The 24,673-nt window shown below is 35.4% G+C and overlaps 1 protein-coding gene across 2 annotated transcripts in view; it reads right to left on the reverse strand.

Moving 5' to 3' along the window:
* Window positions 1-5,715: 5,715 nt before the first annotated feature.
* EIF3E (eukaryotic translation initiation factor 3 subunit E) overlaps window positions 5,716-24,673 on the reverse strand; it is a 56,471-nt gene continuing 37,513 nt past the window's right edge. For both annotated transcript variants that reach the window (XM_040494258.1, XM_040494259.1), the window contains 4 exons: window positions 24,511-24,620; window positions 7,070-7,172; window positions 6,646-6,780; window positions 5,716-5,894 (listed from right to left, as the gene is read on the reverse strand). In XM_040494258.1, the coding sequence (XP_040350192.1) occupies window positions 5,856-5,894; window positions 6,646-6,780; window positions 7,070-7,172; window positions 24,511-24,620 (387 nt within the window). In that variant the 3' untranslated portion in view covers window positions 5,716-5,855. The remainder of the gene's footprint in view (window positions 5,895-6,645; window positions 6,781-7,069; window positions 7,173-24,510; window positions 24,621-24,673) is intronic.

A 24,673-nucleotide genomic window follows, 5' to 3' on the forward strand; every position in this document is an offset into this window, starting at 1 on the left:
TTTCAAAGCAGGCTATTTTCTAAGAATCTAATTAAAGTCTCATTGAAAGTTTTAAACATTTCACTCTAGCAGATTGTTTGGCTCTGGCCTTGATTACTTTTCTTACTGATGGTCATTATGCTTAGTATTTTACTTCTGACCTTTTTACTGCAGAGGTGAATCCGATTTGGGATTGCTCCTGTGTTAGCAGTGGTACTGGAAGCAGATTTACTTCCCACATGACCTCTTTAGGATACTCGAAAGATACCTGTACCTCTTCCTTTGTCCACACATCTACCAGCTAGAAAAGAAAACAGGGGTCATATATGAAGATCAACAATAGGCTGGCAAACAACATGAGTTCACAATATTGTGAATTTGGAAATCAACAGTTTTATATGCTGTCCAGCTATTTTCCTAACCAATGGGTAGTAGAGAGGAAGCAAAACATCTGAGATCATTAGTATATCTCTCTCTCTTTTTATTTCCATCATTGCCAAGAAAGAGCCAAGACCAAGAGAAAGATAAGTTTTGAAACATTTCAGAAATTGTAGTTAATGGTGACTTTTACAAGTCTTCAGTTGACCTTAACCATTTAAAAAAGTATCTTATAGCCATACTTCCTGAGTGTAACCTGTTTTCACACACAACTGCACTTACCATATAGTATTATGTTTGTGTGTCTGTCTCAGACATCAACTGTATATTCATGTAAAAAAAAAAAAAAAAAAAAAAGGATGTGGGAGTCTTTTTATCTCCAGTAACCAGCCACACAAAGCAGCTAATATTGCCATTAGAACGACTAGGAAATCAGTGAATAAGAAATCCATGATTTTGTTTAAGCTCACCCAATAGAATGAAAATTAAAGATTTTTGATAGGTATGTTTATTTTTAAGTCCACATTATTTTTTTCCATTATGCCATTCCAAACACGATTCATTCATTCATTTGTTCCATTTATTCAATAACTTATCAAAGGTTTAACATGAGCCAGGCATTGGGGATTCAGTAATGAGTAAGACAGATATCATCCATAAACAAATGAAAATGACAGTCTAAGACTATTAATCAACTAATTATAAAATTTATAAAGTAATAACAGTGTAATTTCAAGTCGGATAACTATCTAGCCTAGTCTAGGGGTAAGAAAAAGTTTCCTACAGAAAAGAAATGTCAAGTTTTCCTTGATATTTGAGTTCTGGAGGATAAATAAAATACAAACTAGAAATAACATGTGTGCATGGGAAGTGGGGGTTAGAGGAAGAGAAAATTCATTCCCAGGCAGAGAGAACAATATTACAAAAGTCAAACCATAGGAAGGATTTTTTGCTCTTTAGAGCAGTATTCTTCAAATGTCCATAATCCAACTGGTAGATAATGAAATTAATTTATGGGACATAGTAACTATTACAAAAACAATAAAAAAATAGAGATCATTACATATACTAAGGATGGGTATTGTTTATAAAACTTCCATCAGTCAAATGTATGTATTATTTTTATAGTAAAGAATCATGATGTAAAGTATTTTTCTTATTCTGCAGTAGTCAAAATAGCTTGAAGGCCTGAGAGGCCAGTGTAGCTGGAGGGTGGCATAACATGAGGTTGATACAAGAAGAAGATAGCAGATAATTACAGCCATGTTAAGAATTCAGTCTTTACTCTAAGAACAATAGGGAGCCATGGACAGGTTTTAAGTAGGGGAGAAAAATGATCAGATTTCAACTTGAAAAGATTTCTCTGTAATTTGGAAAACAGGTGGGAATGTGGGTCAAGCATAGTTATAGGGAGAATAATTCAGAAGATACTATATTCACTAAATGATGGATACTAACCTGGGCAAGAATGGTGGTGGCACAGAAGTAGATGGATTCAAAATAGAATATAAAATAAGTTTAAAGAATACAAGTTGGCATTGAAAAATGGTAAAAGAAAAATAAACCATCAAAGATGAAAAGAAAAATAATTGAAAGAAGAAACTCAATGGAGGTTTAAGAGCAAATTAGACACAGTTGACCAGATCATTAACAAACTGGAAGAAAGATCTGAGGAAATTAGGCAAAATGCAATGCAGCACAGGTGGCAGAGATCAAAACTATGAAAGGGAGGGAGGTTTTCTTGGGAAACTAAAAAAAAAAAAAAAAAAAAAAAAAAACACAAAAAACCAACCAACAACAACCAATGAACCAGGAAGAATTATCCAAAAAGATAATTTTCTAGAACTAATGCAAGACAAAAGCCATTTCAGAATCAGAAGGCCAATGAATCTCAACCAGTATAAATAAAATTCACACTTAGACACATCATAGTGAAACTGTAGAACACTAATGAAAGATCCTAAAAGCAACCTGATGAAAGTCTCATTACAAAAGGAATGAACAAGAAAAAGGGCATTATTGTATAAAATAATGTCTGATTTGTAAAGTACAATAAAAAGAACAGAATATGGGCAAAGGTAAGTGGGGAGGAAGATCACTGGCATAATATCTTCCTTATATTGTTGGGGAGGAACAGAGATAATTTTAGGACATAAGTTAAAAAACATGGGGAGCCTGGGTGGCTCAGTCGGTTGGGCGTCCGACTTTGGCTCAGGTCGTATCTCACAGTACGTGAGTTCGAGCCCCATGTCGGGCTCTGTGCCGACGGCTCAGAGCCTGGAGACTGCTTCGGATTCTGTGTCTCTTCTCTCTGACCCTTCCATGCTCATGCTGTGTCTCTCTCTGTCTCTCAATAATAAATAAACATTTTAAAAAATTAAAAGAAAAAAGATGGTAGCAATAAACCCACATAGATTAGTAATCATAACAAAAGGAAATGGATTTAACTCACCAGTTAAAAGACACAATTTTCAGACTGGTTCTGAATACTCTAGCTAAAACAAGAACCTGGAAATGCAATGTGTTCAACACTGGGATGAATTAAATATGGTATATTCGACAATAGAATACTATAAAGCAGTGACAAAGAATGAATTATAGCTGAATACACCAACGTGAATATATCCACATAGATGAATTTCAGTGCTGGGAAAAGCAAGCAATAGATTATGAAGTATGATTTCAATTAAGTACATGTCAAAAACATGCAAAAACATTTTGTTAGGAATGTGTGTGTGTGTGTCTGTGTGTGTATGATAAAACCATGCAGAAAAACAAAGGAATTATTAACACAAAAGTCATGGTAGTGGTTGCTTCTCCAGGGCAAAGAGGAAAATACAATTAATGAGGGGCCCACAAGCTCTTCAAAGTTACTAGGACCGTTCTATTTTTTAAGCTGAGTACCAAGTAGGAGGTATTGTGTAAATGAGCATTGATTTTATTTTTTTTAGCTTCTATATATATATTTTAAAAACCATAAACACATATGCTTGTGAATACATAGAAACTTTAAAAAAAAATACACAAGCAACTACTTACTTAATATAAGCTTCATGAACTCTTGTTCTTTAATGTGTTCCCAGTACCTGTAAAAGTTGCTGACACATAGGAAGGTCTACTAAGTGGAAACAAATGAAAGTACAGGGCACAAAAAAGAAAGTTAATCAGTACATTATTTGTGCTCACCATCTTTACTGGTACAGTTTACCTGTTATTAAACGTTAAGGTTAAATCCAGAACCAGGTAAGTTTTTTATGCAAGCTTCAAAAATGCATTTTAACAATGAACAAATGTTGGTAATGTGTAAAAATGGCCATTACAGGTTTTTTTTTTTTTTCCGATACTAGTAATCTATAGTGGCATCATCTTTCAAGTTCAAAGGGCAGCAATATGTGAAAAGCAAAAAGTGATAGGAAAAGTGAACATTAATTATTCATATAATGGATAACCTTGAAGGAGCAAACCATAAATAGAAAAAAATCAAAGGGATGTTCATCATCTGTCTGTTCATCACTTGTCTATTAGAAATAGATTTTTTTTGTGGGGTCACTAGAATTCAATGATTATACTGGTAGAAAAATAGAATATCCTTTGCTTTCATTTGAAGGTAATGGTGCCAAGAGACTTGAACAGTTTTGTGGGTCAAGATCCTCCTTTGCAACCTACTGAACATATACCCCTTAACCCTTTATAAATTTAAGGCAATAATGATATAAGAAAGGGCACTGGGGTATAACTGAAAAAGCTTTTCAATTAGTTGCTTTAACATTTAATAGGTGTGACTTTGAGTAACCATCTGTTTCCTCATCAATAATATACAAATATTAGCACCAAAATTTCAGTGTTTCCAGGCATTGTGAGGCACTCAAATGTTAGCTTTGCTTCTCTACATATGTGTGAAAATGCCTGATACATAGCAAAAAGCTTCCCATCTTTCCTCCCTGTGTTACTGGTCCACTAAAGCACATTAAACAACTTGCTTTTAGCTGCTAGGTAATCACCTAGAAATCCTTGCCATTAATCTGGTTTGGTTGAGCTATAGTCTTAAGATAAAAAGTCGTTAATGATATTTCTTTTTGCCCTTGAGTCACTTGTGAAGAGGGAAAGTCATCTTAACATCTAACTTGAGTAACATATGTAATTTTACATAGTTTTGTGTAACTATCTCTGGTTTTTAGCGATCTGTACTTCTGATTCATGGAATTAGCTCCTACACACAAGGTAAGGACCTGTTTCAATCTAGTTCCTGAAATGCCACTTTTTGGTACTTTATGAACTTTGCCCAGTTTGTACTAGAGATGATCCTTTAAAGTTGGCATTTTCAGAACACTAGCAAAAGATGAATAAAAAATTAGTATTAGTATTTGGGCTATCCTAACCAGCAATCCTCCCCCTCTCTTGAGCACCTTTGGGCTACAGTTTAGAAGAACCAATACCATAAACCTGAGGTCTAAACAATAGCACATGGGTCAAATCTGGCCCATATTCTTTAAACTTAACTGCAGGCTGAGGGTGACCTGATCAGAAGCCAAATAAAAAGCCAATATGCACGTATCTTTTATCCTTGTGTATGTTGAAGAACTCCATTTCTAGAATATTCTCATAATGATAAAATAACAGAGATGGAGGACAGATTAGTGGTTTCTAAGGGTAGAGCTGGCGGAGGTAGGTATAAACATGAAGGGAATAGCATGAGGGAGAAGTTCATGATGATAGTTCTTTATATTTTGTTTTTGTCTTTTTTTTTTTTTTTTCATATAAAAGAGTTCTCACCAACCCAGTGGTGCAAAAGCCTAGTAACAGAAAAATCATTTCCCCAATAAAGCATATCTATTGTTCAGGTAATAGTGATGTTTACAGAGTGATAGGATACAAGCACATGACCTTCATGCAGCATAAATATGTGTGCCATCCCATATACAATCCCTTATAGACCCAGCCTGGTTCTTCTCCAATGCCGCCTGTTGGGAGTTGTGCCTGATTTTATTACTAGTTTCCATCTGAATCCATTTGGGAATGGGGTGATTCTGCTTTTGTTTCTTAGCCAGGAACAGTCAACCCAACATACTATGATGGCAGAGAAAAGAAGATAGTACTTTATCTTGACTGCACTGAAGGCTATACAAATCTACAGAAGTGATGAAATGGCATAGAGCTATTTACACACATTGTACCTATGTCTATATCCTGGTTGCGGTAATGCATCATAGCAACATAAATGAAAAAATTGGGGTGAACTAGGTTTAGGCTACAAGAAACCTCTCTGTACTATTTTCACAATTTTCTGTGAATCTATAATTATTCCAAAATGAAAAGTTAAAAAAATACACACATCTATACACAAGGAAATTCACAAGATAAAATGAAACACAGCCAATTTTATTCAAATTCCCCCAAATTTATACACAATGTTGTTTCTAAAATGCATGTCATCCTTTTATATAATGATTTTATTATTTCACTTTTATAGTTTTTTCATCTTGTCTTTATACACTTCTTCAGTAGAAGCCAGAGTCCTGAGTTGCCCAGTTAGGAGCCTAAAACATGCAAAGGGAAATTGACAGAGTTAGAAGAAAGTACTTTCTGAAAAAGCTAACTTACAAAGTGATACTAGCATTTCCTTTCAGTACTCCTGCCCAAACCCCTCTCTAAGATTTTAATGACCTCTGCAATTTCTAAATTATGCCACTTACAACAATAAAAAACAAGTCAAAATATCATCTGAAACAGTTTTTGACCAATTATAAAGTATAACAATGACAGTATCACCAACATTATAACAAAAGTCAATACAAATTGATCTTTAAGCATACAGAAAATAACATCATATAAAAGTTATCTTTTTAGGTTGAGTTATTCTAGACGTGGCTGGAACAGTCATGAACAATAATTTCCCAATTCTTCCTTCTCTTCTTTGAAAAACTACTCAAAGGACACAAACCTCTGTTAAAATTTCAATCACATGAGGTCTCTGAATGTTCCATCTATTTTAGGAAGCAGTTGTACTTCCTAAAAATAATAACTTCCTACCCTTCAGTTACACATAATCGTAATAGCTAAGAAGCATTAAAGCTGGTTTGGGATTCCAAAATTACATGGCTGTTCAAGTTTAGTATCTAATATATAGGATCTTTACCAAAAGAAGGGATATATATATTTTTTGACATAGTTAAATGACAGATAAAATCAATTTTTTAAAGATCAATACTAAACCACACATGTAAGATGTAATAATGATGTTATATTCTTGCTAAATTCGAGACTGAATAGAAAATATGTGGTTCTTACCTCAGACCTACTATTCTGATTAAGTTTCTTCTCAATATTCATGGCCAACATCTGGCTTCTAAATGAAAGGCTTTTGGTCTTTTCAATCACTTGCTGATAGGGTGAGACTGCATTGTTACCCATAACCACATGACCCTAAAATAAGACAGAGGGAAATTGATCCTGTAATATTACAACCAAGTTTCCCAGTAAGTCATGAGCATGACATCACAACACTACCTGACTGTTGCACACATTTTTATGCACTGTACAGAGATGACAATATAACTCCAACAACAAAAAAAACAGGTGGTTGCTGTTGCCTTAAAACAAAGCAAAAATTCTAACAGAATAGAACAAAATGTCCTTAATGAAAAATTCCCAAAAAAGCATAAAATAATCAGCAACTTATATCAAGATGTAGCATAGCTAACATAATACTCACTAATTTAGAATCAATCTTGGCATCCAGTCTTGCATTTCTAATCAAATTTACAATCCACCTTTCAGCTTCTTCTGGAGTCATGTTCAGTTTGTCTGCCAACATGCTAAGGAAAAAAGTAAAAACAATGTTAATGGAGTCTAAAACCTTGGTTTCATGTCCATAGTCTTTGAACCACACTCTGCATAGAGACTTTCAGGTATTTATGGATCACCTCTCTTAAATACTGTGAGTTAATAACTGCACTATTCCAAGTTTGTGCAATTATCTAATACTGTGCATGACCTATCCCCATTCCACCAACCAGACTGTTAAGATCCTTGAGGGGAGAGGACCACATTTCACATTTATAGAAATCTTTCTGGCTTCTAGAATAGTACCTTAAACTTAGCAAGTGCTCAATTAATAATGCTCTAAGAGAGGAAAAGGTTTTATAATGTATAATGATTATACGAATTAAACCTACTACAAGGAACATCAGTGATAAGTATAATATAATGAAGTAACTAAAACTCAGGTCTGGTGTATATGTTTGCATTAAACTCCGAGGGCACTCTGGGAATTGTACACTATACAACCTAAATGTTAGCCAATGAATTTCAAAGGAAGGAGAAAGATACACATACATAAAATACGAGGAGGGTGGAGGAGGGAGGAAGACAAAGAGGAGAAAGAGGGAGGGAGGGAGGGAGGGAGGGAGAGAGAGAGACAGAGAGAGAGAGAGAGAGAGAGAGAGAGAGAGAGAGAAAGAGAGAAGGGAGCTAGGGAGATGACTGGGGTAAAAAAGATACCATTATAGAGATCAATTTATCAGGACTAATAAAAGCACCCCTTGGCAGTACATAAGTAAACCACTCAGCTGATGGAATAGTATGCATATATAGTATTAAAGAGTACAGAGTATAAATGTATTCACATATGCATGTTTAAACATTAACTGTTCTCTTTTCATCAGTCTTCATTGAAGACATTACACACTTGCCAGGCCCTCTAATGTTATCACTGGTTTGATGAAAAGAACTAGAGTACCAATAATACAATCTTTCCTTAGAATATTATAAACTAAAATTCCTGATCCGATGTCAAGACACTGACAATCATATCATTATGTAATTCCAGACTTTCCAACACAAATAACCTAATTTATAAAAATACCCTTATGAGAATAATATTATCTATGCTATCCCCATGTTACACATTTATTGAAAAAGAGTTAACAGAAGTTCGTTCAAAATGTAAAAATTAATGTGGCGCCTGGGTGGCTCAATGGGTTAAGCGTCCAACTTCAGCTCAGGTCACAATCTCGCTGTTCTGAGTTCAAGCTGACAGTTCAGAGCTTGGAGCTTGTTTCAGACTGTGTCTCCCCCTCTATCTGCCCCATCCCTGCCTGCGCGCGCTCTCTCTCTCTCTCTCTCTCTCTAAAAATTAACATAAAAAAAATCTTTAATGAAAAATTTAAGTTAGGTTATCAATAAAATAAGTACAAACTAAATCTATGCAGATATACAATTAAAATTTATCCATAAAGGTGAGCCTGGATACCTCCATCGGTTAAGCATCTCTTGGTTTCGGCTCAGGCCATGATCTCACAGTTTGGGAGTCTGAGCCTCGTGTAGGGCTCTGTGCTAACAGTGCAGAGTCTACTTGGGACTCTCTCTCTCCCTCCCTCTCTCTCCGTGTCCCTCCTCAGCTCGTTCTGTCTCTCTCAAAATAAATAAACTTAAAAAAAAAAAAAAAAAAACTTATCCTTAAAATATGCTTGGAGCTAATAACATCTTGATGAATACAAGCAAAAACACCACCATAAAACTCCCTGGATTTATGTGTCAAAATTTTGTTCTCTGTCTTTCTGTGATCGATTTTGCTCTAAATACAACATTCTCAGCAAGCAGAAAGAACAATTAATCCATGACTATTAATTCAATTTCATGGACTTCATTTTATTCTCTTTATCACTGTTCTCTAATAACCCTAATTTTATTTAAGCTACTAAAAATAGGGAACTACATCAACTTACTTAAACAAGCAGGTGTGTTTTTGACTAGTAAAAATTCCTGCAACTGGTGTTTCCTGTGGTTTCCCATAAACTCCTGTGTTTCCTGCTGGTGCTTGACTTATTTTAGAAATGTGTAAATTTCATTGTCTCTACACTTCTATAGTAAGCAAATGTCTGCTACTCTTACCTAAAACTCAACTCTAAATGTAAAGAACAGATTTTCCAAAACATACTGATTATTTTATCACCTCCTACAGCAATTTATCTTTCGTATGCCTCCTGCATCCCCCCAAATATAACTCATTAAAGTGAGGCCAAAGCATTTTACTCTGAAAAGCACAAAAGAAACTGTACTAAATATATTAAATTCCAATGTTTAAGATCACTATATTCTATTTTATTTTATTATTTTTTTTTTTAATTTTTTTTTTTTCAACGTTTATTTATTTTTGGGACAGAGAGAGACAGAGCATGAATGGGGGAAGGGCAGAGAGAGAAGGAGACACAGAATCGGAAACAGGCTCCAGGCTCTGAGCCATCAGCCCAGAGCCTGACGCGGGGCTCGAACTCACAGACCGCGAGATCGTGACCTGGCTGAAGTCGGACGCTTAACCGACTGCACCACCCAGGTGCCCCTATTTTATTTTTTTTAATATGAAATTTATTGTCAAATTGGTCCATACAACACCCAGTGCTCATCCCAGCAGGTGCCCTCCTCAATGACCATCACCCACCCTCCCCGAGCTCCCACCCCCCATCAACCTTCAGTTTATTCTGTTTTTAAGAGTCTCTTACGGTTTGGCCAAACCACTATATTCTATTTTAAAGAGCAGAAAAATTATTCTCAGTAAGCTATGAATTATGTAGAGTTGGTAGTGTAAAGATGCTTTAAAATTATAATATATAACCTATTTATGAGGCTGTTTAAATAACTAAAATTATAATGAAACATGGTCTTGAAGCCTAGGTTATCTATTAGATTCCTCTAGATGCTGTCACATCTAACTGAGAAGACCTAGAATTCTCTCTTTAACCACTGTCTTTTATCTAACCACTCTACTGTCATCTTGAAAGACTTTCCTCTCCACCCACCATACTAAACCTCTCTATTCATTACACTTGCCAGGTTTTTAATCACTTCAGGACCTTTGCATATACTGTGCCTTCTGCTTAAAAGGGTCATCCATCATCTTCACTTAACTGTTACACATGTCTCAGCTAAAACAGTAGCCTCATAAGCCTTCCACGACACCTCTGTAAACTGTAATATATCTTTGATTTCATAGCCCCTCTATATTCTTTGGAGCAGATATAATAGGTGTAACTTTCTGTTGTTGAGTATCTGCTTTCATGATACACTGTATATGGAGCCAAAGAGAATGTACCAAAGTTTCTTTGTTCACTGTTATCTACCTAGCAATTAGCACAATGCCCAGTTTACAGGAGACAATTAATAAAAATTTACTGTCTGACTCCTATACTAGTCACTTCCCTAGTTCAGGCTCTATTAGTGTTTCCTAGTTTTTTGTTTTTTTTTTTAATTTTTTTTTCAACGTTTATTTATTTTGGGGACAGAGAGAGACAGAGCATGAACGGGGGAGGGGCAGAGAGAGAGGGAGACACAGAATCGGAAACAGGCTCCAGGCTCTGAGCCATCAGCCCAGAACCCGACGCGGGGCTTGAACTCACGGACCGCGAGATCGTGACCTGGCTGAAGTCGGACGCTTAACCGACTGCGCCACCCAGGCGCCCCCTAGTTTTTTTTAACTCATCTACCTCTCCAGTCTCTCAATCTATTTTATATAATTGCTAACTAACCAGTTTTTTCCCAAATTCCTTTCAAAACTTTAACACAGTCCTTTTACCGAAACAATAAAATCCAAACTTCTAAATATCTCATTCATGGTTCTATACAATTCGGCTACAACCTCACTTTCAAATTCCCATTATTCTCTCCCATGAACACTACATGCCAGCCAAACCAAACCAATTATCTTTCTTCCTTGGCATTCACTCAACAAAATATGAACTGTTAGATGCTAACAAGAAAATACAGTCTGTTCCTCACTTTTATAAAGTTTAAGCCAGGGGTTGGGGAGTAGAGGACAATAACTTCATCCCCAAAATATATAAACTATTTTAAGTGTAAAGATGAATAAAGTAGAAAGAGCTATGTGAGATGCACAAGAGTTTACTATTCTAGTCTGGAGGTTTGGGGACTTCTTATTTAAGGAAATATTTAAGGTCAGATTTTAACATAAAAGACAGAAAAGTCTACTCTGTATAACTCCATAGAGAATTCTTCATCCTTTCTTTCTTTACATCCATATTCTATCTCATATTCCAACATGGCTGGGACAATATGGCAACATGCATCAAAACCCACAAATATCTGCAAAAGCTGACCCATAATCCTACGCTGGGGATTTACTGCTTTGCATTGTGCTTGTTGATCCTTTATGTATTAAATCAAGTCAAAGAAAAACCTGAATAATGTCCAAGAAGTATTAATAAATTATTGATGGCATCTCAGGTTATCTATGCTACCAATCACTCTGAGAGTGAATTAAAGAATGTGGCAACAGTCCAGTATCTTTTAAGTAACAGGAAAATATACAGGGTAAAAGAAATTAAATGACTGATAGAAAGAAATCCTCAAAACTTGACAATACTCTTATAGTCCAGTGATTTTATACAAAAATAGTTAAGTTTTAAAAATAAAACTATAAATCCTATTAAAGCTTAAAAAACAAAACGTTGGCTTAAGCTATCCTATACCATGCCTACCTTGTGTTATTTAAATTAACTCAGTTTATCAATACACTAAAAGACAAAATGTATCGAAATGCAGAATTTCTGAGAAAAGTATCTATTTGATCTGGATTTTAAACACAAAAATAATTTCCAGATTATTCAGATTTTATAAACTCTCAACCTCATCTGGCAGCTTAAAGCTGACATCTAAATATTTGTGTAAATGTCCCTTATATATATCTTTAAGTTGACTAGCACACCTTTCTCAAGTAATGCAACAACATATTGAATATGTTAAATGAGAAATACATATGGAACCACAAAAGACCCTAAGTAGCCAAAGTGATCTTGAGCAAGAATTACAAAGCTGGAAGCATAACACTTCCTAATTTCAAACTATTGTTACAAAGCTTTGCATAGATGTTCAACTAATTTATGACAAAGGAACTAAGAATATACAATGGAGAATTATATATTGTTTGATTATATATTCTTCAATAAATGATGCTGGGGAAAATGGACAACCACATGCAGATTGAAAATGGACCACCATCTTACACCATAAACAAAATTAACTCAAAATATATTAAAGACTGAATAAAGACCTGAACCTAAGACCTGAAACTATAAACTCCTCTAAGAACACACAGGTGGTAAGCTCCTTGACATCAGCCTTGGCAATGATCTTTTTTTTTTTTTTATGTTTATTTTTGAGACAGAGAGAGATACAGCATGAACGGGGGAGGGGCAGAGAGAGAGGGAGACACAGAATCGGAAGCAGGCTCCAGGCTCTGAGCCATCAGCCCAGAGCCCAACGCGGGGCTCAGATTCATGCACCGTGAGATCGTGACCTGAGCTGAAGTCGGACGCTTAACCGACTGAGCCACCCAGGCGCCCCGGCAATGATTTTTTGATCTGACACCAAAAGTAAAGACAACAGAAGCAAAAATAAACAAGTGGGACTATATCAAACTAAAAAGTCTGCATAGCAAAAGAACCCATCTACAAAATGCAAGAATAAGCTACCAAATGGTAGAAGATATTGCAAATGACATATCTATGGGGTTAATATCCAAAATATATAAGGAATTACTACCACTGAATAGCAAAAAACAAAAACAAACAAAAAACCAAATAATTTAACTAAAAAATGGGCAGAGGACCTAAATAGACATTTTCCCAAAGAAGACATACAGATGGCCAACAGGTACATGACATGCAAATCAAACCTACAATGAGATATCACCTCACACTTAGAATGGCTATTATCAAAGACAAGAAATAACAAGTGTTGGCAAGGATGTGGAAAAAAGAGAAGACTTGTACATTGTTGGTGGAAATGTAAACTGATACATCCTGGATGGAAAACAGCATAGACTTCTCAAACAATTAAAAATACAACTACCATATGAGCCAGTAATTCCACTTCTGGGTTTTAACAAAAGGAAACAAAACACTAACTCAAAAAGATTTATGTACACCCATGTTCACTACAGCTAATTTACAATAGCCAAGATATGGAAGCAAATTAAGTATCCATTGATGGGTGAGTGGATAAAGAAAGTGGGAGATATTATATGAATATTAGCCATAAAAAAGAATAAAATCTTGCCACTTGCAACAGCATGTATGACCTTGAGGGCATTATGCTAAGTGAAATAAGACAGAGAAAGACAAATACTATATGATCTCACTTTATATGTGGATTCCATATGTGGAAATTCTTTCTTTTCATTTATAATTTTTTTAACATAGAGAGAGAGAGAGAGAGAGAGAGAGAGAGAGAGAAAGATTGCAAACTGGGGAGAGAGGCAGAAGGAGAGAGAATCTTAAGCAGGCTCCACACTCAGCATGGAGCCCAATGCGGGGCTCAATCCCACAACCCTGGGAAGATGACCTGTGCCAAAATCAGGAGTCAGATGCTCAACTGACGGAGCTACCCAGGCACCCCTGGAATCTTAAACAAAACAAAACAAAACAAAGCAAAACAAAAACTAAAAAAACAGGCCTTGATACAGAGAACAGATTGGTGGTTGCCAGAGGTGGTGATGGGTGGAGGGACAGGTGAATTGGTTAAAGGGGTCAAATGGCACGAACTTCTAATAATAAAATAATTCACGAGATGTAATGTATAGCACAGTGATTACTGTTAATAATATTGTACTGTATATTTGAAAGTTTCCAAGAGAGCAAACCTTAAAAGTTCCCATCACCAAAAAAGATCTTTGCAACTATGAGTGGTGATGGATGGTAACTAGACTTACTGTGGTGACCATTTCACATCAAATCCTTATGTTATACATTATGTTGTCCATGATGTTGAAACTAATATGTTATATGTATCAATTATAGCTCAATAAAAACACTAAAATAAAAGGCTAGCAATATCCTTTGAAAAATTACAAACTGTTGTGATACTGCATCCATAAAATAAGAACTGAAAGATGTGACATCATGGATTTGTTTTTACCTACAGAAGGTTTGGAAAAAATGTTGAGAAAATCTCCCCAGAGTGTAGAACATAAAGACAAAGATATGGAAATTGGAGAGAAAAGGTAAAAAAATTAGAAGTCTAGTCCAGGAGATCCACTATCCAAACAACAGTAGTTTCAGAAAGAACAAACAGTGAAAATAAAAGAAAATAAATCATTGAAGAAATAATGCAAAAAAAAAAAAAAAAAAAAAGTTTCCCAGAACTGGGGCATGAGTTCCCAAATTAAAAGGGTCCAGTATGAAGAATTAAAATAAACCTACACTAAGATATATCACCGTGAAATTTCAGAGCAATGGGAGCAAAGAAAAATAATCCTTCAAATTGTTAGAGAGGGAAACAAAACACCTATATGTAAAAGATCAGAGATAAAAATAGCTTCTGACTTCTAGAGCAGAAAGCTTCTCGAAAGCGACAGAACAAAGTCTTCAAAATTCTGGAATAAAGTAGTTTTCTACCTAGAATACCATGCCTAATACCATTATTCAAATATGAGAGTAAAATGGACATTTTCAGATATGACTATTTTACCTCTAAACAACCTTCCTTATAAAGCTATTGAAGGACATGCTTTACCAAAATATGATAGTAAATCAAGAAAAAAAGGAATACAATAAAACTGGAGCTCTATTACAGGAGACAGACTAAAGGAATCCTTAGAACAAAGGACAAAGGGAGACAAATGTGCAACAGGCATAGAAAGCAACAAGTCCAGATCTTTTTCCCATGGATATAACTGATAGAGTAATTAGTCTTGAGAAGAGATTTATAAACTGGCAAGCAGTCTGAAGTGTAATTAGTGATAAAGACACTAAGAAAAACAACTAAGCAAATGGGAGGAAAATGGCAATTATCAACTCCACAGAGTATAGTGAATACTAAAACACATTACAAATCTTGTTTGAAACAACTTGGTGCTTGTTCAGGAACCCAGAGATAATTACAACAGATTAAAGCATTCAGAAAAAGTCCCATATACAAATGACAATTTAAAATGTGATATGGGTGTCATTTCAAATTAGTGAGAGAAAAGATAATTTTTCAATAAATCATGTTGACTGGCCATTTAGGGAAAAAAAAAGGTAGTGTCTTCCTAATTCTCTATTCCCAAGTATAAATCCTAGGTGAATTTAAATAGAAAAAATACAGCCATAAAAGTCCTAGGAAAAAACATAAATAGCATATAAACCTATTGTGAGAAAGAATTTAAAATAAAATACAAAATCCAGTATGACAAATTATTAGTAGTAACTCTGACTACAGCAAAATGTTAATAATTTTTCAGTGACCAAAAAAAAAAAGGAAATATATAGGATCCTAAGTGCTATTTCAAAAAGACAAAGTGAAAGTAAGTATTTCACCCTCAGTTCTGTTTCATTAAACACGTTCATGCCTCTAGCACAAAACCAGATACTTTCCTTGTTTCTGGGCAGTAATTAAGACCAGTGGTCCTATCTAGGAACATCAGTCTAAATCTAGAGAACCAATTAGGATTCCACCAACTCTAGGTCAATTTTCTTTCAGGTTTTTAATTACTAATTTTATGTATTTCAAAAACTATGAACTTAAGCATTTACCTATGGGGTCCTCTTGCCTGCTTTTCACTGAGGCCAACTATTTAGCATATCCAAAGTACTCCAGTCTTTTACAAAGGTAGGACAACTAATTTAAGAATGAGTATTAAGAATAAACTGCTGAACTGTAAAACTGGAAGGAAATAGGAGAAAGAAAAAAGGAGAAAACTGAGAAATGCTTAATGCTGTGTGACAACTAAAGATTCTCACTGAATTTTCCAATATCTCCTTAGTCAAAAATAAGAATATAGGCATACCTCTAATTGAATTTCATTTTAATGAGCTTCACAGGTACTACATTTTTTTAAAAATTGAAGGTCTGTGGCAACCCTGCAAAGAGCAAGTCTACTAGTTCCATTGTTCCAACAGTATTTGCTTTCTTCATGTCTTTGTGTCACATTTTGGTGCTTCTCACAGGATTTCAAACTTTTTCACTATTGTTATATTTGCTACGGTGATCTGTAATCAGTGATAATTGGTGTTACTACTGTTAACAGTTTTGAAGTACCATGAAACTCACGTAAGACAGCAAACTTAACCCATAAATGTGTGTGTTCTGACTGCTCTAGTGATGGCTGTTCCCCATTTCTCACTCCTTAGGCCTCCCTATTCCCTGAGACACAACAATACAGAAATTAGGCCAATTAATAACCCTACAATGGCCTCTAAGTGTTCAAGCGAAAGGAGGAGTCGCATGTCTCTTAGTTCAAATCAAAAGCTAGAAATGATTAAGTTTAGTGGGGACGGCATGTCAAAAGCTGACACAGCCTGAAAGGTAGGCCTCTTATGCCAGTTAGCCAAGTTGTGACTGCAAAGGGAAAAGTTCTTGCAGGACATTAAAAGTGCTACTCCAGTGAATACACGAATGATAAGAAGTCAACAGCCTTACTGCTGATAGAAAGTTTTAGTGGTCTGGAAAAAAGACCAAAACAGGCACAACATTCCCTGTCAGTTCTATGAAGGCTGAGAGAAGTAAGGCCAAGGAAAAAAAAATTGAAGTTCCTGGAGGCTGGCCATGAAATTTAAGAAAGGAAGCTATCTCCAGAACATAAAAGTACCCAAGGTGAAGCAGCAAGTTATCCAGAAGATCTAGCTAAGATAATTAATGAACGTGGCTACACCAAACAATAGATTTTCAATGTAGACCAAACAGCCTTATATTGGAAGAAGATGCCACCTTGGACTTACACAACTAGAGAGGAGGAGTCAATGCTTGGATTCAAAGCCTCAAAGGACAGACAGACTGACCCTCTTGTTAGGGGCTAATGCAGCTGGTGACTTTAAGTTGAAACCAATGGTTCATTTACCATCCCCCAAATCCTAGGGCTCTTAAGAATTATGCTAAATCTACTCTGCCTATGATCTGTAAATGAACAACAAAGCCTGGATGATAGCACATCTGTTTACAAAATAGTTTACTGAATATTTTAAACACACTGTTGAGATCTACTGCTCAGGAAAAAAAATTCCTTTCAAAATATTACTGCCCACTGACAATGCACCTCATCACCCCAAGAGCTCTGATGGAGACGTACAATGAGATTAATGTTGTTGTCGTGCCTGCTAATACATCATTCGTTCTGAAGCCCACGGATCAAGGAGTAATTTCAAGTGTTATTATTTAAGAAATTCCTAGGGCTATAACTGCCATACACAGTGATTCTTCTGTTGAATCTGGACAAAGTAAATTGAAAACCTCCTAAAGATTCACCATTAAGATGCCATTAACAGAGGCGCCTGGATGGCCTAGTCAGTTGAGCGTCTGACTTCAGCTAGTCAGTTGAGCGTCTGACTTCAGCTCAGGTTATGACCTCTCAGTTTGAGTTCAAGCCCTGCGTTAGGCTCTGTGCTGACAGCTCAGAGCCTGGAGCCTGCTTCGGATTTTGTGTCTCCCTCTCTCTGACCCTCCCCAGCTTCTGCTCTCTCTCTCTCTGCCTCTCAAAAATAAACAAACATTAAAACAATTAAAAAAAAAAGATGCCATTAAGATTATTTGTGATTCATGGGAAGAGGTCGAAATATCAACATTAACAGGGGTTTGGAAGAAGTTAATTCCAAGCCTCAGATGATTTTTAAAAATTCCAGACTTCAGTGAGGAAGTAACTGCAGATGTGGTAGAAATAGGAAGAGAACGAGAATGAGACGTGGAACTTGAGGATGTGACTGAATTGCTATACTTTCACGGTAAAACTTTAACAGATAAGGAGTTGCTTCTGATGCATGAGCAGAGAAAGTGGTTTCTTGAGATGGAATCTACTCTTGGTGAAGATTATTGAAAATGACAACAAAGGATTTAGAATATTACATAAACTTAGTTGATAGAGCAGGGACAGGGTATGAGAGAACAGACTCCCCATTTGGAAAGAAGTTCTACTGTGGGTAAAATACTATCAAACAGCATCACATGCTACAGAGAAATTGTTTGTGAAAGGAAGAGTCAGTATTATGTGGGAAACTTCATGGTCTTATTTTAAGAAATTGCAGCAGCTACCCCAATCTTCAGCAACCACCACCCTGTTCAGTCAGGGGCAATTAAAATCGAGGCAAGACCCTTCATTAGCAAAAAGATTATGATTCACTAAAAGCTCAGATGATGGTTAGCATTTTTTAGTAATATTTTTTAAAAATGTTTATTATTCATTCTGAGAGAGAGCGAGCATACATGTGAGCCAAGAAAGGGGCAGAGAGAGAGAGAGAGAGAGAGAGAGAGAAATCAAGAGTCGGACACTCAACTGACTGAGCCACCCAGGTGCTCCATTAGTAATATTTTTAAATTAAGGTATGTACCTTCTTTAGACATAATGCTACATTGCACACTTAACAGACTACAGACTATATATACTGGGAAACAAAAAAATTCATTCAACTAGCTTTTATCCCAAGTAAGCTCCACACTCAGTGATGAGCCTGACATAGGGCTTGATCTCATGACTCTGAGATCATGACCTAAGTCGGTATCAAGAGTCAGATGCTTAACCAACTGAGCCACCCAGATGCCCCCATTTGAACAGCTTTATTGTGATATTCACTTTATTACAGTGGCCTGGAACCAAACCCGCAGTATCTCCAAGGTATGTCATATATTACTTAACAGTTAACACAGAAATACAAAAATATTTTTGAAACGAGTTTATCTCCATCTGGAAATACACCTTTCTATATTTTTCTTTAATATCAGGAAATAAAATTATGAATAGTAACTGTAAGAAAGTTAATAAGAACTTTAAGAAAAATATTAAGATCTAAAATGTTATTTAACAAAGTAGAATGGCTTTAAGAGTAGTTGGCAAATATCTTCTTTTGTGAAAAGTCAAACTAACTCTCTAAAGGAAAATTACATTAATGTATGCTCCAACATGTTTATCACACACATTCAAAGTATTACTTCCATACTTTATTTTTATCTACAATTGAAAACTGGTCCAAGAATTACTCTAGAACAGCTTTTAAACTTCAGACAGACACCATATCTCATAAACTGTTCAACTATACTAAATTAAATCCCACCACAGTAATCTTTTATGACAGATGTTGCATACTTTATAGTAAACAGATTGGTAACTTATCCTACAAATCTATAAGGTTGTATGTAAACTGATAAAAACATTCTTTTTTTTTTTAATGTTTTTATTCATTTTTGAGAGAGAGAGAGAGAGAGAGAGAGAATGAGTGGGGGAGAGGCAGAGAGAGAGGGAGACAGAATCCAAAGCAGGCTAGAAGCTCTGAGCTGTCAGCACAGAGCCCAGTGCAGGGCTTGAACTCGTGAACCAGGAGATCATGACCTGAGCTGAAGTCAGACACTCAACCAACTGAGCCACCCAGGCACCCCTAAAAACATTCTTTATAAAGATATGCATTTTTATAAAGATATGACTATCACATGTGTTTAGTCAAGAAACCTATCAACTGAGAATGTTCCAAATCACTAATGGAAAAAGTTGTTTAATAAACAACCATTGGTTCTAGAATATGTACTATTCTCTTGAGCATTTAAAATGTGTCCACTTTTGGACAGAAAGGAGGCTGGAGACCAATCCTTCCCCTGGTCCCCCCAAAAAGGACAGAATATTAAATAATTTTAGATTAATTAGAAGCAGAGAAATAGGTCAGCACAAACTTGTGAATGGAATACTGTGTCATAATTAGTATTCAGTGGGGAAAAAAGTCTACTTTTCAGCTTAAACATATTCCATTTGCAGAGTTAACAGGGTTCACTAAAGCTTTAATCTAAATTACTTTGGGATTTTCCAACACACAATTTATAAATTATGTCCATGTCATTCTCATTACTCTATTTTTCTTCAAAACACCTATCATAAGTTATAATTTTGTCTTTATTTAATTTGCTTCTTCCTCTGGATTTAAAGTTCTGAGGGTGTGCTCACTACCTTCTAACCAGTGCTTGGCCACAAGAGGCACTCATTCACATCTGCAGTATTTTCTTCTTTGAAGACCTATACTAGTTATACTGCTGCTAATTACATCATAATCATGACACCTAGTGTGTCTATCCTCTCTGGAAAGTTGAACATTACCTTTTAAAAAAGTTTTTGCATATTCTTCAAGTAACAAAATTATAGAAATGGTTAACAGATGAGAATGTATCAATATCAATAACTGGTTGTAATATTTTACTACAGTTTGTGAGATATTATTGCGAGATGTTATCACTGGAAATGTGAACTGTGTAAATGGGAAACTGTGAAGAACAAAGGGGATTTATTATTTCCTACAACCTCATGTGAATCTATAATCATCACAAAATAAAAAGTGTAATTAAAAACGGGTTTTACATCAGAATTACTTAGAGAAGCTTTAAAAAAACATAGTCCTTCTTTATTTTTGTTTATTTCTTTTTAAAAGCTTCCCACTTGATGCTAATATGCTGTCAGGACTACAAATCACTAATTCAGAGCAATGTTTCCACCAAAGGCTGAGTGCACCTGGGAAGCTTTAAACCCAGATTCCCAAGCCTTGATCCCAGAGATTCGGAAATCTATACTTTTTAAAATTTAAGTTAATGTTGTTTTAAGTTCTCCAGATGATTTTGATGTACACCTGGGTTAAAAACCTGTATTACAGGGACATCTGAGTTGCTCAGTCGGTTAAGCATCTGACTTTGGCTCAGGGCATAACCTCCTGGTTCCTGAGTTTGAGCCCCACATCAGATGAGCTTGAGTCCAGCTTCAGGCTCTGCACTTTCTCCCCCTCTCTCATGGGATTCTCTCTCCCTCCCTCTCTCCCTCTGTCCCTTGCTCACTCACATACTGTGTGTGTCTCTTTCTATCTTAAACAAATAGAAACAGAAACATCTGGATTACAGAACAATGAGTTTTTTCTATGTACAATTTAAAGGTAAACATTAAGCTCTGTTGGTCATTACCATGGATTTCAAATCCTTAGAGTCTGCATTTTGATGTTTTCTGTATTTATAAAAGCCCAACTTAAATGTTTAACATTATTTTAAACCATATTCCAAACCCATTAAAGCAGCTTTAAAAAATGAAAAACCTAACCCCTAGACTAAGTCCTACTGTACACACCCTCCACCCTGCCAATGAACCTTACAGAGATCTCGTTGTTGCTATAAGACAACTATTTCTTTTTCACCCATAGCTATACTTTCTGCTCTGCCCCTATCTTAATTCCTTATATACTAAAAATACTAAATCACTGATTTTTCACTCCATTACTTTAACAGGATGTAAATGTGTGCCTAAAAAACTGGCAACTTGATGCAGTGGTTCTCAATCCTGGATGTGCTTTGGTGAATAACCACTTTGAAGGTATAGGGTAGTAGCTCTGTTAGACATCACAGCAGAACATATCCAGAAAATCTGATCCAAAAACTTTGAAATGGCTTCAGGAAATCTGTATTTGCAAAATAAAATAAAACTCTATAATGATTCTGAGACACAAAGTTAAATAGTGACTTACGGTTTCCATCTTTATCCTCTGGCTTTTAGTGAAAAGACTAATGATAAATTAGTCTTAATCTGATATTTCTAAAAATTTCAACTGTGCACAATGAAAAAAAAGAATTTATAGTGAGGTATAATACAATGAATGTCAGAGATCTATTAGTTCAGGCTCCGTCATTAAGTAAGAACTACACAGCTCAATGTCTCTGAGCATTAAGTTTCCTAGCTATAAATAAGGGGCTACAAAACCACTAGAAAACAAAGGAGTTGTACTGGATCTGGTTTTTTGTTTTTTGTGGGGTTTTTTGGTAAAACTGTGTTTCCAGAAGTCTTAGCGTCCACCAAAGTGCTTCGGTAGTCAGGAGGAAAGCTGAACAGAGGTACAAGCTAAGCAAGCATAAAGGGACTATAAATTTGACTTATATATACACAGAAATATATATATAATGTCACATTTGAAAACAAGTTCTAACACACACACACACACACACACACACACACACACACACACACACACACAGGATTTAAACCATGGTTCTATAATTTGAAACCTGAGCCACATGTAAAGTGTTCAAAAGCCACAAATGGGGATGCCTGGGTGGCTAAGTGATTTTGGCTCAGGTCATGATCTCAGAGTTGTGAAAACAAGCCCCACCATCAGCTCCGTGCTGGACGTGGAACCTGCTTGAGATTCTCTCTACCTTCTGCCCCTTCTCTGCTCTCTTAAAAAAAAAAAAAAAAAAAAGCCACAAATGGACTATTGGCTACTATACTAAACAATATAGATACATAACATTTCCATCAGTGCAGAAAAAAGCCCTACTGTTGATGATTCAGTAACTGCACTGTTGGATCAGAAGCTCCCCAAGATTTCTTCCAACTCTAAAATTCCTTAATAATTGAAGAAAATGCATTATAATGTAAGTATCCAAAATCACCTGAGTTATAGAACATTCCACACACAGCCAAAAGCATTTAAACAACTGAAATACAAAGGAAATACTATCATTATAAAAGAGAAAAGATTTCTGGACTTTAGAAAGCCACTAGAACTTTAGTCTGAACTACTGGGATCAAAGAGCTACAGCATTCAAAGAAAAACATCAAAACTACACTGATACCAACTTTAAAAAATTATTAGGTAATGATAAAGTCACATAAAAGCTTATAGATGATGTATTTCCACTATATTATATCCTCTGAGCTGCACTTTTCTCTTGAGTACAAAGGACAAATACTTTATTTCACTGTTAAGCATGGTAAACCAAATCTCAAAAAAGGAAAATAATGAATACAAAGTCCTCAAGTTAATAAAGGGAAGAAGCTAGAGCTGGAACAAACTTTACTCATGGTACCTCAGTGAAAAAGCATTATTGTGGACAAAAACACAAATTCGCTAATGCAAAGAAATCTATTCATTTAACAAGTATTTACTGAGCATCTCTAATGTACAGAGTCACCATACTAGGTACTAAAGATATAAAAAGGAGAATTTGCTTTCAAAAGGCTGATAACAAGGATAAATATAGTCCCAGACAAAGCAAAACACCCAAGTGACCATATTCTAATAAGAAATGGGGGAAAGTCTGCAAGAAAAAACAAAATATTAGCATCCCTCTTCATAAGACTGAATTATAAATCTCTAAAAAAAGAAAAAAAAGGGCATTGCAAGAATTGTTACCTATTGTAACTGCATCCCACATATGATTCATCTCTTTATTTCACAACCAATAACCAATAACATATTAGGAATATGCAAGTATTCTTCAAGAGAATTAGATATTTTAATGTCTGCTAGCTATAGTAAAGTACTAATAAAACTGGTCAAGGCTTTAATTCCCATAGGAGAAGCACCATGATTATATCATACTTCAAACTGAAAAACCACTTCAATAACCACCCAGTAAAATTAGGCAAACAAGTACGGATGCCTCAGCAAAAACAAATGGCACTAAAGAAAAACTTTGGTCTACACACAATTCCAAAGAGGCAAACATTAAAGTAATTTTTTAAACATTTATGGAACATATTTACTGTTTGACTTCATCTGTGGCCAAACAGCACTAGTTATTTTTCAAATTCTAATATGTACAATTAGTTTCTAATAGGTTATACAAGTTTCACAATTTTTCCCCCAATAATTTTCTCACACAACAAAGGAAATGTGAACTGAAATTCACCATACTTTCCATGTTTCAACATTTTAGGAGGTCATAGCTTACTATATGAGAATTCAAATATATAATTAAATAAAACAAACTCAATCAACTGAAATGATTACCAAATGTAGTCTTTCAACAGTATTTCTGAATCACTAAGGGCTAATCTCTTCCTTATTTGAACTCCTGTTGAAACCATTCTAAAATGTTATTTTCTCTTTTCTCCCTATATAAGAGTATAACAGTACTTTTTAAAAAGGTACCCAAAAATCAGAATACTGCCATGAAGATACCATTTTCAAAAATCATACTATGCCACACACATAGAAGCCAAAGAAGGTATTTCTGAATCTGTACCATCCCATAATAAAAACAAAAGTTAGGATTTTTAATAAATCACTATCAGACTGTTTTCTTTCTCTTCTAAAGCAAAGGGAAATAAAACAAAAATCCAATTAACTGGAATCCTATTAAGTATAATTTTACAGTAAATGGAAATTTCCAGGAATTTAAAAGTACAAAATACAAATCAAATCAGGGTGTTCTTACTTAATGCTGATACACTGGTGGATGCGACAGAAAGTCTCAAATATGAAGAGACGAGCATTTTCAATGAAATCCTCAAGACAAGCCACCAAGAAGAAGTCATTCACAAGTACCTATGTGTGTAAAGTGTAACAAAAAAAATTAACAGCACTGACAAGCAATTTTC

The sequence above is a fragment of the Herpailurus yagouaroundi genome, unplaced genomic scaffold (assembly GCF_014898765.1).
Source record: "Herpailurus yagouaroundi ecotype Mexico unplaced genomic scaffold, PumYag 186, whole genome shotgun sequence".
NCBI lineage: Eukaryota > Metazoa > Chordata > Mammalia > Carnivora > Felidae > Herpailurus > Herpailurus yagouaroundi.